This window comes from Rutidosis leptorrhynchoides, chromosome 6, assembly GCF_046630445.1.
Source record: "Rutidosis leptorrhynchoides isolate AG116_Rl617_1_P2 chromosome 6, CSIRO_AGI_Rlap_v1, whole genome shotgun sequence".
Lineage (NCBI taxonomy): Eukaryota > Viridiplantae > Streptophyta > Magnoliopsida > Asterales > Asteraceae > Rutidosis > Rutidosis leptorrhynchoides.
Genome location: NC_092338.1, coordinates 154,187,147 through 154,201,210, shown reverse-complemented (window position 1 = coordinate 154,201,210; position 14,064 = coordinate 154,187,147). Strand labels below are relative to the sequence as shown.

The window sequence follows — 14,064 nt, the reverse complement described above, 5'->3', positions numbered from 1 at the left end:
ACAAAACCCATGCATATACTTTTACATGCATGCATTCCAATATATATATATATATATATATATATATATATATATATATATATATATATATATATATATATATATATATATATATATATATATATATATATATATATATATATATATATATATATATATATATATATATATATACATTTACACATTAATTAACACTTATTTCATTTCATCACATAATGAACGAGTTATAAGCGTACTAATGGTTAAATATGTACCTTAGATCACGTGTGAGAAAAACGGGATGTTACATAATGCATTAAATTCATGTTGCAGGTTGAAGATGATGGTGTATCGTTCAGTTTCAAAAGACTATGCAACTTGAACCCAACTGAAGCACCTGCAAAAAAATATGGATAGTATGAAGACGAGAACTCAAAAAAAACTCGTACTTACAGACTTTCAGTATCTAGTTAATTTAAGAAAGAAAAAATTAATCAACGAGTTTTCTACCAAACTTAATTGATTTTTTTAAACTTTCACTAAAGCTTCATCTTGAAGATGATGAAGATGATCTTTGTTGCAATCTTTTAAGAAACTTCAGTGACTAAACGTGTATTTTTGACTAACGGAGAGTTTAACAAAAGTTAAGACAATGACTAATTTGGGAAGTTATTTGGCATGTAAGGATGATTTTTGCAGTTTCGTTAACACAAAGACGATTTTGACAAAAAACACTAAACATAGGGACGATTTTGGCAATTTTGTCTATAAAGTATTATATGTATGTAAAACAAAAAAAGTATGTATACAATAAGGGTAAAGCAAAAAAGTGAATAAAAAATTATTAGAGGATGATAACATTTTTTTTAGTGTATGTTTTTTGTCCGTTGACTATTAAATTAAAACAGAGTGAGTACAATAAATCAAACTTTATAATGATTAGTTGAACCATAACTATGCACTTAACTAATTAATTATAAGATATTTGAATAATAAAATTTTGTAAAAAAATTATAAGATATTTGAGTCTTAATTAAATATTAGATACTATCGAGGGATATTCAAATGAATTCAACTTTTAAGTTGAGATCCAATTGATCAATCAGAGTGCGAAATGTGGCGCGACAATCACATGTGATTGAAAAAAAATTCTTTTCTTTTTTCCAAGAAAAAAAAATTTTGAATTTTTTTTTTCCAATCACATGTGATTGGATTTAACATGCAGTAAATCACATGTGATTCTGCATGCCAATCACATGTGATTCTGCATGTAAATAACATGTGATTGTAAAACTCAATCACATGTGATTCTGCATGTCAAATTCAATCACATGTGTTTGAAAAAAAAATTGAAAAAAAAATTGAATTTTTTTTTCTCAATAGATTGTCGCGCCACATATCATACTCAGATTGATCCCTTAGATATCAAAGAATTTTTGAATTCACATGATTAAAGCTAGATAATATTATCTAAAAATCTTAGTCTTCTTATACTCGACTGGAATGAAATATTCACATGCGTTGATAAGGAAAGAGGCATACTTAATCATACCTCTCAATGGGGGTAGGTGGGAATGACCATTTATTGAGTCCACAAGAACTTACAATCTTTGAATAAATTAGGATTCTATTAAGAATGCTACACACACATACACACACGTACGCATGTATACAACTAGTTTAAACCATTTCTCCCCATCACAACTACCTCAACCCCAAATGGGTTTCAAAAACAATCTTTTAATATGTGCTACAATTGAAAGTGAATCCACACAAGAAATGATGAAATCATTGGAAAAAGCTAAAGAAGAAGGTGCAAATCTTGTTGAGCTTTGTGTAGATTCCATTTTTTCATACAATATTTCTGATGTTGAGCTTCTTTTGAAACAAAGAACTCTTCCTGCAATTGTTTCATTCAGGTACCTCATCTTTCATTTATTGACATTCTTTTAGCTTTTGTAAATGGGTTTTTTAGAGTGAAGAAATGAGTATCTACATTTTGCTACCTCTATATCTTTGCATAATGATGAATTGAGTATTGTTATTGTGAAAGGGAGATGACCATTATTTTTTATATATCTACTAAAATTATGGATTAAGAATTTGTAATGCATAATGATGGTGGATATATCACTGGTCATTGTAAAAATGTTGATAGTTGACAATGTTGACTGAACAGACATTATATTAGTCTTTTGGCCTTTGGCGAAATTTCGAGCAAATTTGTCATTTAAATCGTTCAAAAACAAACATCATTAGTCAAATACCGTCAAACTAAATGTGCAAATTTGTCATTTAAATCGATCAAATACGATAAACGAGCTGATTGTCTTTCAAACACATTTTCATTATCAACTAGTCTAAAAGTTTTCTTAATTGTTAACAACAAAATATGTTTGATCATGAAGGTTAGTTAGGTAATTATCATTACTAGCTTATTGCACGTGCGTCTCTTTTTTTTTTTTTTTTTTTTTTTTTTTTAAATGACAAATCTACCATCTTAATACTACTCCGTATTTTTTTTTTTTTTTTTTTGTGAAAGATACCATCTGAATACTACAGTATAAGTCTATAACACATAGTATGTACAATCACTATGAATATTAGAGTAATATTTACGGCCTAAGTAAGACTTAACCTCAAACTTTTTTATTGAAAGGTTCTTTAACATACCGCTAGGCCAAAAAAAATTCGTGTTTAACATCCACTAGTTTGTACATGTTGAGACCACTAAATAATTCTCCATTATTTTTATCCTTGTAGTTTAGTTCATAAAGTTTTGAGAGCAAAACAAGAAATGGAATAGTTAATTAAATAAATTTAATAAAAAATTTTGAAAGTTAGAGAAGACGACGAGAGTTTTTAAGGTGCATGCACATGCGAGTCAGACGCCACCAGTGGTAGGTTGCTATACATCCATGTCAGCAATTATTAGAAATTTTAGTTTTTATGTTGGTCTATTTCTTTACCGATAGTTAATACTTTCATTATTATGTAAAAAATAAAAAAGCACAATTTGCATAAGAATGTGTTAATACAATTAAGGTAAAATGGGAAAGTTGTCAAATTGTTTTGGATAAGACCATATATAATCCAAACTGTGATGTCAAAGGCAAACTGTGTACTTTTTGATGATGCAACAATGTAAGTGAAGTTTTTTAATGACGAGTGTTAAATTTAAGTATTAAATTTATGGTGAGTGATGTCGTAAAATATTGTTGGTGTTAGATATAAAATATATTAATTAAGAATATATAAAAATTAATGCTAAAATCTGATTGGCGGGAGAGAATTTGACACTTTCTCCCATTTCCGTCACATATATGACTAACGCCTCTTTTCCGTCAGCTCTGACGCCTCATTAGAGGCGTCAGGAGCCTTGCCACCTAGCTTTCCATGTCATCGGAATTTTTGATGTCTCATTAGAATTGGTCTAAGAATTTTCTGTTGGCAAAATAAATAAATGCTTATATTATGTTTAAATTATTAAAAGTGACCATAGCATCATTTAATATAGTGTTCATGGTTCACGAATAATTGAAGAGGATGGTGGGGTGTGCTAGAAGTTGGAACATATTAATGTCGTGATCGTCTTATCCTCTGACTTTTTATTTAATACGTCTCTTAGATTATCACCCGATATCGCATTAACTTTCATTCTAGAGCAATTTAGATCACGGATAATAGTGACTATGACGTGGAGTTTTTTGGTGAGAGTTGGTGAAAGTTTCAGGTGATCTGATAATATATAATTAGAAGTTCATTTGTCAAGATAAGAAAATGATTAAAAAAAATAATTTAGTATTGACAAGCACTTCAAATTTGCCCCGTTTTTCAATTACCAACGTCATACATTCCACCCCCACCCCAAACGCTTCATTACAGACTTTTGTGGGCGTTTCTCATGCCACGCACGGGCATTCATGGCCAAAACACTCCATTATCTATGGTGTATGTTTTCATTTTTGACATGCCATGTTCGGTCCTCATCATGAAATCTACACAACATGACAAGACCACTCTAAATCATGACTTCTTCACCAGAACAGAGTGTCACATCAGCATTTCTTCATTCTTCCTACGGACACAACCACTACAGTCATGACATATATCCTCAACATGACATAACCCACATCACCCGAGTACAATTCTTGGCTATGCCAAATTGTTCAAAAAGGGAGTGTGACTAGAGGGTGCGCATAATGCGCAATTCACCCGGTACCAGGTCTCGCGCTCGGGGGGCTCGATTACCCGAGGTTTTACCTTATATGGGGGAGCCAATGTGCTCGTTCATAGGAGGGTTTTCCTCGCTTTCCTAAACAAAAAAAAAAAAAAAAAAAAAAAAAAAACATGACATAACCCACCTTTAATTATATTAATATTTATATTTATAGTTATTTATACTATTTATATTATTTTACCAATGTTATTTATATTATTATCAATATTATTTATATTTATATTATTTTATCAATGTTATTTATATCATTATCAATATTATTAATTATTAATATCCACCACATAAAAGGTTAAGCATCATGCTCCATTATGTTATCTCATGACAAAATTCAGGGCGAGCCTGGTGAGGGCACATCACTACTATCGGTGCCTAAAAGGCACGCATAAAACATGACTTGTTAGGAGTGGTCCAACAATATAACGTATTGAAACAATATTACAATCTATTGGAAAAGAAGTTATGGAGTCTTTCATAGAAGTAATGTTTTTCCCCTAAAGAATTCAATTCAGTACTAAGAGTAAGTCGAGAACCCATTTCGATACTATGGGAGGTTTAGTGCGGGTAGGTTGATTTATTTTATTTTTATTTTTATTTTTATTTTTTACAAAGCCAAACAATTATATTATATGGGTAGGTTGATAACCCACATCAGAAGGCATTCTACTCCAAAACACGGTACTTCGTATAGTTTTTTTTTTCTTACATTTTATCCTAACAATCCTTCAAATAATTTAAGAGTGTGCCGTATGTCATTCACTTATTCTATTCTGATTTTTAATCACATATGCAATATCAATTATAAAATGACAATGAATCGGATATGGATCAGGTGAACCTATATTCATATCAAAATTCATTTATTTTTTAAAGTCGATATCCATATCCATTTAAATATAAGTTATCTATCCATATCCATATCCGTTGGATGAAGCGGGTAAACGGATATCCGTTGGATGCTTGTTTTTCTAAAAATATTCCTCTTATGACATGAAATCATCAAAATATTTTTAACAAAGATATGTAATATACGCAAAGTATACGAATTTAATATAACCACATAGTTGTACCTTCACAATTAATATTTTCGATAACATTTTACTAGTTTATAGTGTACATATATAAGTATATGTAAATGTAAACGCATATATTTAAGTAAATATGTATATATCAATTAATATTTTCGATAACATTTTACTAGTTTATAGTGTACATATATAAGTATATGTAAATGTAAACGCATATATTTAAGTAAATATGTAAATATTTATATGTATATATCAATATATGTATTCGGGTGGCAAATAGATATATCCATGGATGAGAAATTATCACCCATACCCCCATCCACCACTTTTTCACATCATCCATATTCATATCCACTTATCATCCATTTAAATCATTCATATCCATTTAAATAACATCCGCTACCTCTGAACGGAAAGGCCCACGTTTTGGAGTTTTTTCGTTGAATAAATGAGAGAGAGTGGGAGGGCGGCTAGGTTGGAAGGGGGCTCGTCAGGGGGAGCAAATCGAAAACTCCTTCGAAAGATAGGGCTTTCCGGAGAATTTGGTGTCTTTCTATTTAGAAACAAAGGACCATAAGTATAATTAGACACTTGCCATCTTTAATTAACTGAGTAGGATGATTGTTAGAATCAAATAGCACTACTCTAAATTTTCTTATATAAACTAGTAACTAGTAAATGGATAAGGTTTTGTCTGTTCTCTTTGATTTCCATTTTTTAGAAAAAATAAAATAAATTATTACTCACATACAATACAATGTTTTATTTTTTCTTAAATTTTGTATGATCCGATTATGATGTACAGTAAGTTGTAACATAGGCAATGGAGGATGAATTTTTTAAAAGTAAATCTGGGCCAATTTAAGACAAAAAGCCCAATGGGCCTTTTTGATCGTGATGAATCACCCTAATAATAACATTTCTGTTCATAATTTTCAGGCTAAATTCACAGAAAAATTCAAAGCACAAATGCTTGCAAGTTTTGAGACTCGCAATTGAATTGAACGTAGAATTTGTTGAAATTGATATGGAGGTTAGCCCAATTTCCTTGGAACTTTAGGTGTTCATTGGTTCAGTTTTCTATTTCCTCTGTTTATTCGGTTTGCTTTTGAAATTTTAGGCCTCAACACTGAAATCTAGTGGAAAAAGTGAAAAGCCAATTATAAAGTCATAGATGAAACTGAAAATCAAATTTCAATTCGGTCAATATGTGAAACTAAAAAACAAATATTAATTTAACCAGATAATAAGAACAAATAGATTTGTGAATTCAACTTTAGTTGAATTTAACACTCCTAATTATTAGTTGAATTCAGTTTTGAGTTCAATTTTTGATTTAACCAATTCAAAAAAGTAGAAGTGAATTCAAATTCATTTTGATTTTCTTTTTATTCAGTTCGTGTTCGTTTTCGAATTAAACGGTTTGAAACCAAATATTGAACATAGAATGAACTTTCTAAAAACATATGTAGTGACCTGAAAGTGTTTATTTATGGTACAGTTGGCTACTGATGAGGTGATTAATGAGTTGATGGTAAAAAGAGCAAATACAAAGATAATAGTCTCAAGCTATGTGAAAAGTGGAATACAATGTTGCAAAGAAAAATTAGGGAATTTGCTTGTGGCACTTCAGACAACTGGAGCTGATATTATCAAAGTTGTGACTCAAGTTGCTTATATTACAGATGTAGCTCCTGTATTTCATGTTCTTACTCATTCTCAGGTATCATCACTTATTTAACGTCTTGTTTAACTTAAAATGTTTAAAGTTGGCTCGGTGACCTATTCTAACCGTTTCCTTGACTACCCAAAAGATGTTTTTATAGTGAGGTTCGAACCTAACATATCCTCTTGTGAATACATCAGGGCGTCTTATCACTAGGTTACCATAGGTGATAAATGGAGCCTACTTGTGTGGTAAAAATAGTGTATAGACCACTCTAGTATGTTATGTTGTATAATTAGTAAGATCTTTCATTTGAAAATCTTCAAAGTAATCAAAATGCCCGTATATTTGAGAATACGAAACTTATTTGCTGAGGTGACAGCTTTTAAAAATTGAAGGACTTTTTTGACATTCAATGTGTTTTTATCGGAATTGGTATACATGAAACTCAAGGATGTAAAAGTTAGTCGGCTGGGACCTTGTAGGGACTACTCGACTTTGGGCCATATTTGACCGTTTTTTACCAAATAAATCCGACTTCAACCAAATAAATTCGACTTTGGCCTATTTTGACCGGTTGATCGACTTTGACCAACTTTGATTGGCGACTTTGAACGCTTGCTTAGTCGGGTTGGACTAGTCCTCAAATCCGACTAGTCGGGGACCAACTTTTACAACACTGACAAAACTAGATGTATAAATGAGTGGCCGTTAAATTAGTTGGGTCAATTATGTATAAAGTGTATGATAAAGGTTAAAAAGAACATATTTTATACATTGTTAGCTCTTTAACTCATTGGCAGATCTAGGATTGGTAGTCACTGGTGTCACCGGTTAAAACTCCAAAACAATTACTACTAGATGTCTTATATCAATGGTGTCACTCAAAAAAATTTACAATATCCACTGGTGTCACTAGTTAAAAACCCAAAAAAAATTCCACCGCATCGCGTTTTTTAGTGTTGTCCCGTGCAACCACTGGGGACTAAACTACATCCGCCCCTGATTTAACTGTTTAAATATTGTATGCAGTTTGTTGCACAAATAATTTTCTCATCGTGAATTGTCAAAAGGGAAAAACCTTTTCATCTGCAATGAAGGGAGTGAAAACTTTTATAGATGTGTAATGCCTGAGTTGTGTGATATGTAACATTTTGTAGGTCCCAGTGATTGTAAGAGCCGTTGGAGATAGAGGTCTTATAAGCCAATTGTTGGGCCCAAAATACGGCGCCTTTATGGTATGTGGTTCGTTAGGTGGGCGATCTGTACCTGGCTTGCCATCTTTACTAAGCATCAAGAACGTTTATAAGCTTGATAATGTAGATTTAGATACAAAAGTATTTGGTGTGGTATCGAATCCAGTTGGTCATAGCAAAGGTCCTTTGTTGCATAACCCTGCGTTCAGATATTGTGGTTATAATGGAATTTATGTCCCACTACTTGTTGATAATATTAAGGAGTTCCTTAGAGTGTATTCATGTACAGACTTTGCTGGTTTCAGGTACTTCAATCGATTCATTTGATCATTGACTTTCTAGAATCTATAGGAAATGGATTAGTTTTTATTAGGGTGGCAAAATGAGCGGGTTGGGCAGCGGGCTATTTTATATATGGGCCAGCTTGGCCGAGTTAACCCAAAACACTTTTTTGTCCAATTTTATTTTTATTATTACCATAGCTACTAGTTAGTGTGCCAAATATGATTTAAGTTATGTTTTTCAATAACTATATTTTGTTAAAATGAAAAGGTGTTAAGCATTAAAGATACCTTCCTTGTAACCTTTTAAGCTAGTTTTTTTTCACTCATTAGAGATACAACAAATTTAATACTGTTTATTGACTAGGTCTTTCTAATGCGTGCCTGTATTCTCTTTAGTATTGGATTGCCACATAAGGAAGCAGCGGTAGCATGCTGCGATGAAGTTGACCCCCTCGCTAAAGTAAAAGTTTTTCTTAGTGATATATAATATATATAATGGTTATGGTTATAATCTTTGTATATCATGTTCCATTTGACCTGAATTTTGGACATAATTTGCTTATTGTCAGTCAATAGGAGCTGTAAATACCATTGTGAGACGACCATCTGATGGAAAACTGGTTGGTTACAACACCGATTGTGATGCTTGCATTACTGCAATTGAAGATGCACTGCAAGGTAACATAACTGCTTTTTATGCAATGATATAGTTTAATTTTGTTTACTTGAATTTTTTTTTTTTTTTTTTTCCTTTGTTTTTCAACTTGTAATTGCAGTCGTTTTATATGGATGAATATTCATAATAACCAAAACAGTTTTGGCCCATCGAAAATTTAATAAGATCATATTCAACTTGCTAGTTTTCATGATATGATCAATCGTTGAGTTTTACCGATGAACAGAGAAGCAGAAACCAAATGGGAAGGTACTAAATGAGTCGCCTATTTCTGGAAGATTGTTCGTATTGGTTGGAGCTGGAGGTGCAGGAAGAGCACTAGCTTTTGGTGCCAAAAGCAAAGGAGCACGTGTGGTTATTTTCAATCGTAACTTTGGTAAACCTTTTGACTTAAAACGTTGACTAATTTAGAAGTTTGATAACTTTTTTATTGACGGTAAATTTTCTTGGACAGAGAGAGCAGAGTCTCTTGCACGAGCAGTTTCAGGTGAGGCTTTGCCGCTTGAACAATTGGAAACGTTTTGTCGCGAAGACGGAATGATTCTTGCGAATTGTTCTGCGATTGGTATGGAACCAGATGTACATCTAACACCAGTTTCCAAGGTTCTTTTTTATTTTTTTTTTATTTTAACAATATATTTGTGAAAATGGATTGTGAGTATGAATATGAAGTTACTAACATAGTTAATTTCATTAGGAGCATTTAAGATCATATGATCTTATATTTGATGCGGTTTATACGCCTAGAAACACGCGGCTTTTGCAAGAGGCTGTAGAGGTTGGTGTTACGGTAGTAAGCGGTGTTGAGATGTTTATAAGACAAGCTCTTGGTCAGTTCAAATTGTTCACAAATGGATTAGGTACTCATTCTTATCTCCCTGCTTTATGAGCTATTATTTTTCTGTATGCATGTTTCGTTTTTCTACTTTTTGAAGAAGTGATTAATATTTAGATGTCTGTTCATTATCACATAATTTTATTAAAACAAGGTCGCAAAAATCACTAATCGGGTAGTACTCTGTCGGGACTTTTTATGGAGTACTCGGGGCAACTTGGGTGACCCAGTTTGACTTTGACCGATTTTGACCAAGTTTTGACAAATTTTGACTTATATATCGATTAATCACAAGTTTTGGCCGAATTATGACCGATTTTTCCAGTAATCCCGAGTTTTGAGTACTGCCCCACTTGCAAAAATTGAGTACTCGTGGAGTAATTCCGAGTTCTGCAACACTGATCTAAACATATTTGAGTCGTATAAACAGTGGTAGAAAGTCTTTGTATCCTTGCAACAGGTCTCTGGTTCGAACTTCACTGGGTAAATTTTTTAAGATGGCCAGGAAAGGGTCATAAACTGTCTATATTTTAAGGCGCGTAGAGCCGAATCACAAAAAGACTCGCTGTAACCTGAACTGGAAAAACTTTATCCGTTTATATATTTAAGTCAAGACAACTTTGTGTTTATTTGGGAGAAGAATAAAGAAAATTACATTAGTATTTTATTAAGATGGTAGTACAAGTTATTCAGATTACAACTTATCTCTATGAAGAAAAAAAAAGAGACATGTTTTGAATGTGGAAATTTGGATAAATGACTGAACAACATTTTAAGTTTCTGAAAAATGAATCTAATGTTTCTTCTATACTACAGCACCGGAGGACTTCATGCGCAAGGTTGTACTAGAACAATTTTAATTATTTCAACAACCCTCTTGGCTCGGGTTCCAAACACGCATCGATGGGCAGAAGAGTACAAAACCACTTGTACATTTGCCAGATTGCTTGAGATATTATGGAAGGTGTAGTAAACAAAAGAAATTCATACATGAGGATGATCTGTACGTGTATTTTACTTAAAATTGTTCAGGTCTGTTGTTGAATCAATAATGGATCTAGATTGATTACTGTATATATACCTTTTGAATTGAATCAATAATGGAGTTTTTCAACCGTTATCAATACACCGGTTAGTAGTAGACTATAGACTATAGTAATAGTAATACATACATAACGTTGGATCTTGGGAATTAAAAATAAAAACCAGTGAAATGACCCGTGGAAACACGGATTTGTTTAAACGAAACAGTGATATTTTTAGGTATTAAGTGAATGTAAATGTTAAAAGTCATTTAGTTTATTGCCCCGTGGAATCACGGATTCCGACTAAGAAACTTGTCATTGATTTTACAAACATAAAGTTCGCTCAAAGTTGAATATTTATATTTATATTTTTAATAATAATAATTATTATTAATAATAATAAATGTCTTTTAAATTTTTTTAGAAAAATAAAATTACAATTTATGAGAGATTAATATTTTCTTTTATAAAAGATTTTGTGTTATTTTTTAATTAAATTAATATATAATTATGACATTATCATTATGAAAATTGAAGGTTAATTTAGCTTAATGATGATGTTATCATTTTAGAAGTTTATTAGACTATATAGATAATAATCATTATTCTCTAGTTTTGTCTTGAAATATAAAACAAAAGGAAATAAAAAGGAAGGTGATAAGATATCAAAATAGTAGCAACAACAGATTAAGGAGAACAATAATGTCACTCTCTATCGTAACTAAACTATTCATCCTCTTAATCTTCCACATCAGCACCACATCAACATCAAAATCTTATAACTAACTCATAAAATCCTATAACTAAACACTGCCTATCATGGCTAAAATATATTCCTCTTAACTGTCACATCATTAAATAATTTTCTTTTATATTTATTTTAACTAACACCAAAATAATTATTATTTTTTAAACAACACATATTTATAAACACAAATATGGTTACTTTTTTTTTAAATTTAAAAAAAAAAAAAAAACAAATTAAAGATCTACAATACCAAATCTTAAGTACTCGTTGCTTATTTATAAGTGACAAAATTAATTTGCAAAAAAAAGGACCAAAAAGGAGAAGCTTGCAAATGTCAAGGACCAAAATATTGCAAAAATGAAAATATTTATCTTTTTCACCTACTTGGTGTACTACCATCAATAAACCATTACCACCATCAAATAAAATACCGTCACTACTGCACCATCAATTTAAACCATCACCAACGTATACGGGGTATAAAATAAAATGTTGAATGGGGTATCTGGTTACAAAAAGGTACTAGTAGACCTCACTAATGCCTATAATGAATCAAGATGCATTCGTTAAATCCATAGTGAAAGCCCTATAACTAATGACTATAATGAATTGGTGCCTATTACATTATGCGGTTAATGAACGGGTGGTGACGGTTGGCTACGGATAATGCTCTCATAGGGAGTGGTCTAACAGTAATACAAGATTGATAACGAAGTGATGATGAATGAAGAACAAATGTTTGATAATATTCAAAGGAAATCAAATACTTGAATTAATAATTGAAAGACAAAATTGCACCGGAGGTCCCTGTGGTATGTTCGAAATAACAAGTGGAGTCCAAAAGAATTTTTTCACCTTGGGGGGTCACTGTGGTTTGCAATAGTTTCACGGAGGGTCCAACAGCCTAACGTCTGTCAACATTTAACGTTTTTGGGCCTCACATGACTTGCACATGAGGGTAGTTTCGTCTTTTTGAAATTTGCTGTGTTCATACCTTATCCTTTTACTCTCTTTTTTTTACTGTAAATTTTTCATCCACCCAAAAATTATTAACCCTAAATTAAATTGAAACCCAACAAAAGTATGCAGCTAAAATACGGTACATGCGTTTAATTTGCATTCAACGAAAACTGGAAACAAAAAAACACTTACCATCTACGTTTCTCCCTTTCTATCTCATCTACAAAGTTACATATCAATTTTGTTCAACTTTTATTCTTTGATATTATAAATTAGTCCAATGCAAATCAGATCTTGAAATGAAATCAGAAAAAGGAATGAATCAGATTGCATGTCTTAGATTCACATTATGTAAAAAGGTACTAAAATTAAGCTTCTAGGTAAAAATGAAATTGTTGTAAGACCCGTGTATTTTTCTTTGTACATATGTGTATTTATAAGTATTCAGGTGTGGGTTTTGTGGTATATAATTAAAAAGCAAAAGAAGCTGAACTGGGCATTTGGCGCGCCGCGCGGCTGACAGATTTTCTCTTCTTTTTAAATTATATATTTTGAGGGCAATTTGGTAAAATCACTTAAGGGCCGAATTTAGTTTTGGAGCTTCATTCACTCCATTCCAAACAACCTTATCATCTTCAATTCAATTCTTGAGAGAGAGTGCATTTCTAGAGTGAGAAAGCTCCATTAAAGGAAGAAGGAGGTTGAATCGGGTCTTAGTGCGAGTTTTAAAGTCGTTCATCTAGTCGATAGCTACGTGGTGATTGTGTTGGTAAGTTATAAAACCCAATTTCTTACTTTAATTGCTTTAAGGGTTAGGTTTTGGGCTAGTGATGAACCAAAGACCCATTTTGTTAGTATTTTGGGTGATTATGGGTTATGAAGACTCATTGATGACTAACCTAGGGTTTGAATGTGTTAATTGGACTTTTGAGTCTTAAATTTGGTTAGTTAGTTGCTAGAACACTTTAATAATATGTAAATGGGTGTTATTGGGTATGAATGACCCAAATGGGTGTGTTGACCTTGAAATGGGTCAAATGAGTCTTTAATGACCTAAGTGGCCTAGCAAGTATGAAAACGAGTTAGCCTTGTGACCTAAATGTGTTTTAAACCCATCTTGACGAATGATTAGGGTTTTGGTGTGTGTTGACCCAAATTAGGGTTAAGGGTGCAAATGGGTTGAAATTGCACCTTGGGTCAAAATGGCTTAGAATGGTGAAAGGGTTTGGTTGACCGACTTGAGTTTGCGTTTGATGATGTGTATAATATGTTAGGTACGTTACTTTGAGGTCTTGCAAGCTCGGGTATCTTTTCACAAGACTTTGAGGTGAGTGGAATAATTATATGCGTATGTATATAATGTATCTATTTGTTGTAGCGTGAAATGTGTAGTGTCGAGGTGCTAAGACACCATGTTTCACGTGAAGAGT

General features: G+C 32.1%; 1 protein-coding gene across 1 annotated transcript; it reads left to right on the top strand.

Moving 5' to 3' along the window:
• The first annotated feature begins 1,510 nt into the window (after positions 1-1,510).
• LOC139853321 (bifunctional 3-dehydroquinate dehydratase/shikimate dehydrogenase, chloroplastic-like) lies at positions 1,511-11,021 on the top strand. The gene is made up of 10 exons (XM_071842694.1): positions 1,511-1,898; positions 6,184-6,277; positions 6,746-6,967; positions 8,071-8,411; positions 8,787-8,850; positions 8,960-9,068; positions 9,293-9,442; positions 9,521-9,669; positions 9,764-9,926; positions 10,718-11,021. The coding sequence occupies exons 1-10, from the start codon at positions 1,645-1,647 to the stop codon at positions 10,759-10,761; spliced, it is 1,590 nt and encodes a 529-aa protein (XP_071698795.1). The 5' UTR covers positions 1,511-1,644; the 3' UTR covers positions 10,762-11,021.
• Positions 11,022-14,064: the final 3,043 nt, after the last annotated feature.

Excerpts from the sequence above, each read along its gene's own strand:
- LOC139853321 (XM_071842694.1), top strand. The coding sequence starts at position 1,645 with ATGTATACAACTAGTTTAAACCATTTCTCCCCATCACAACTACCTCAA. Across the intron at positions 8,412-8,786 it reads ACAGACTTTGCTGGTTTCAG|TATTGGATTGCCACATAAGG; the intron begins GTACTTCAATCG and ends TATTCTCTTTAG. Across the intron at positions 9,069-9,292 it reads AATTGAAGATGCACTGCAAG|AGAAGCAGAAACCAAATGGG; the intron begins GTAACATAACTG and ends ACCGATGAACAG.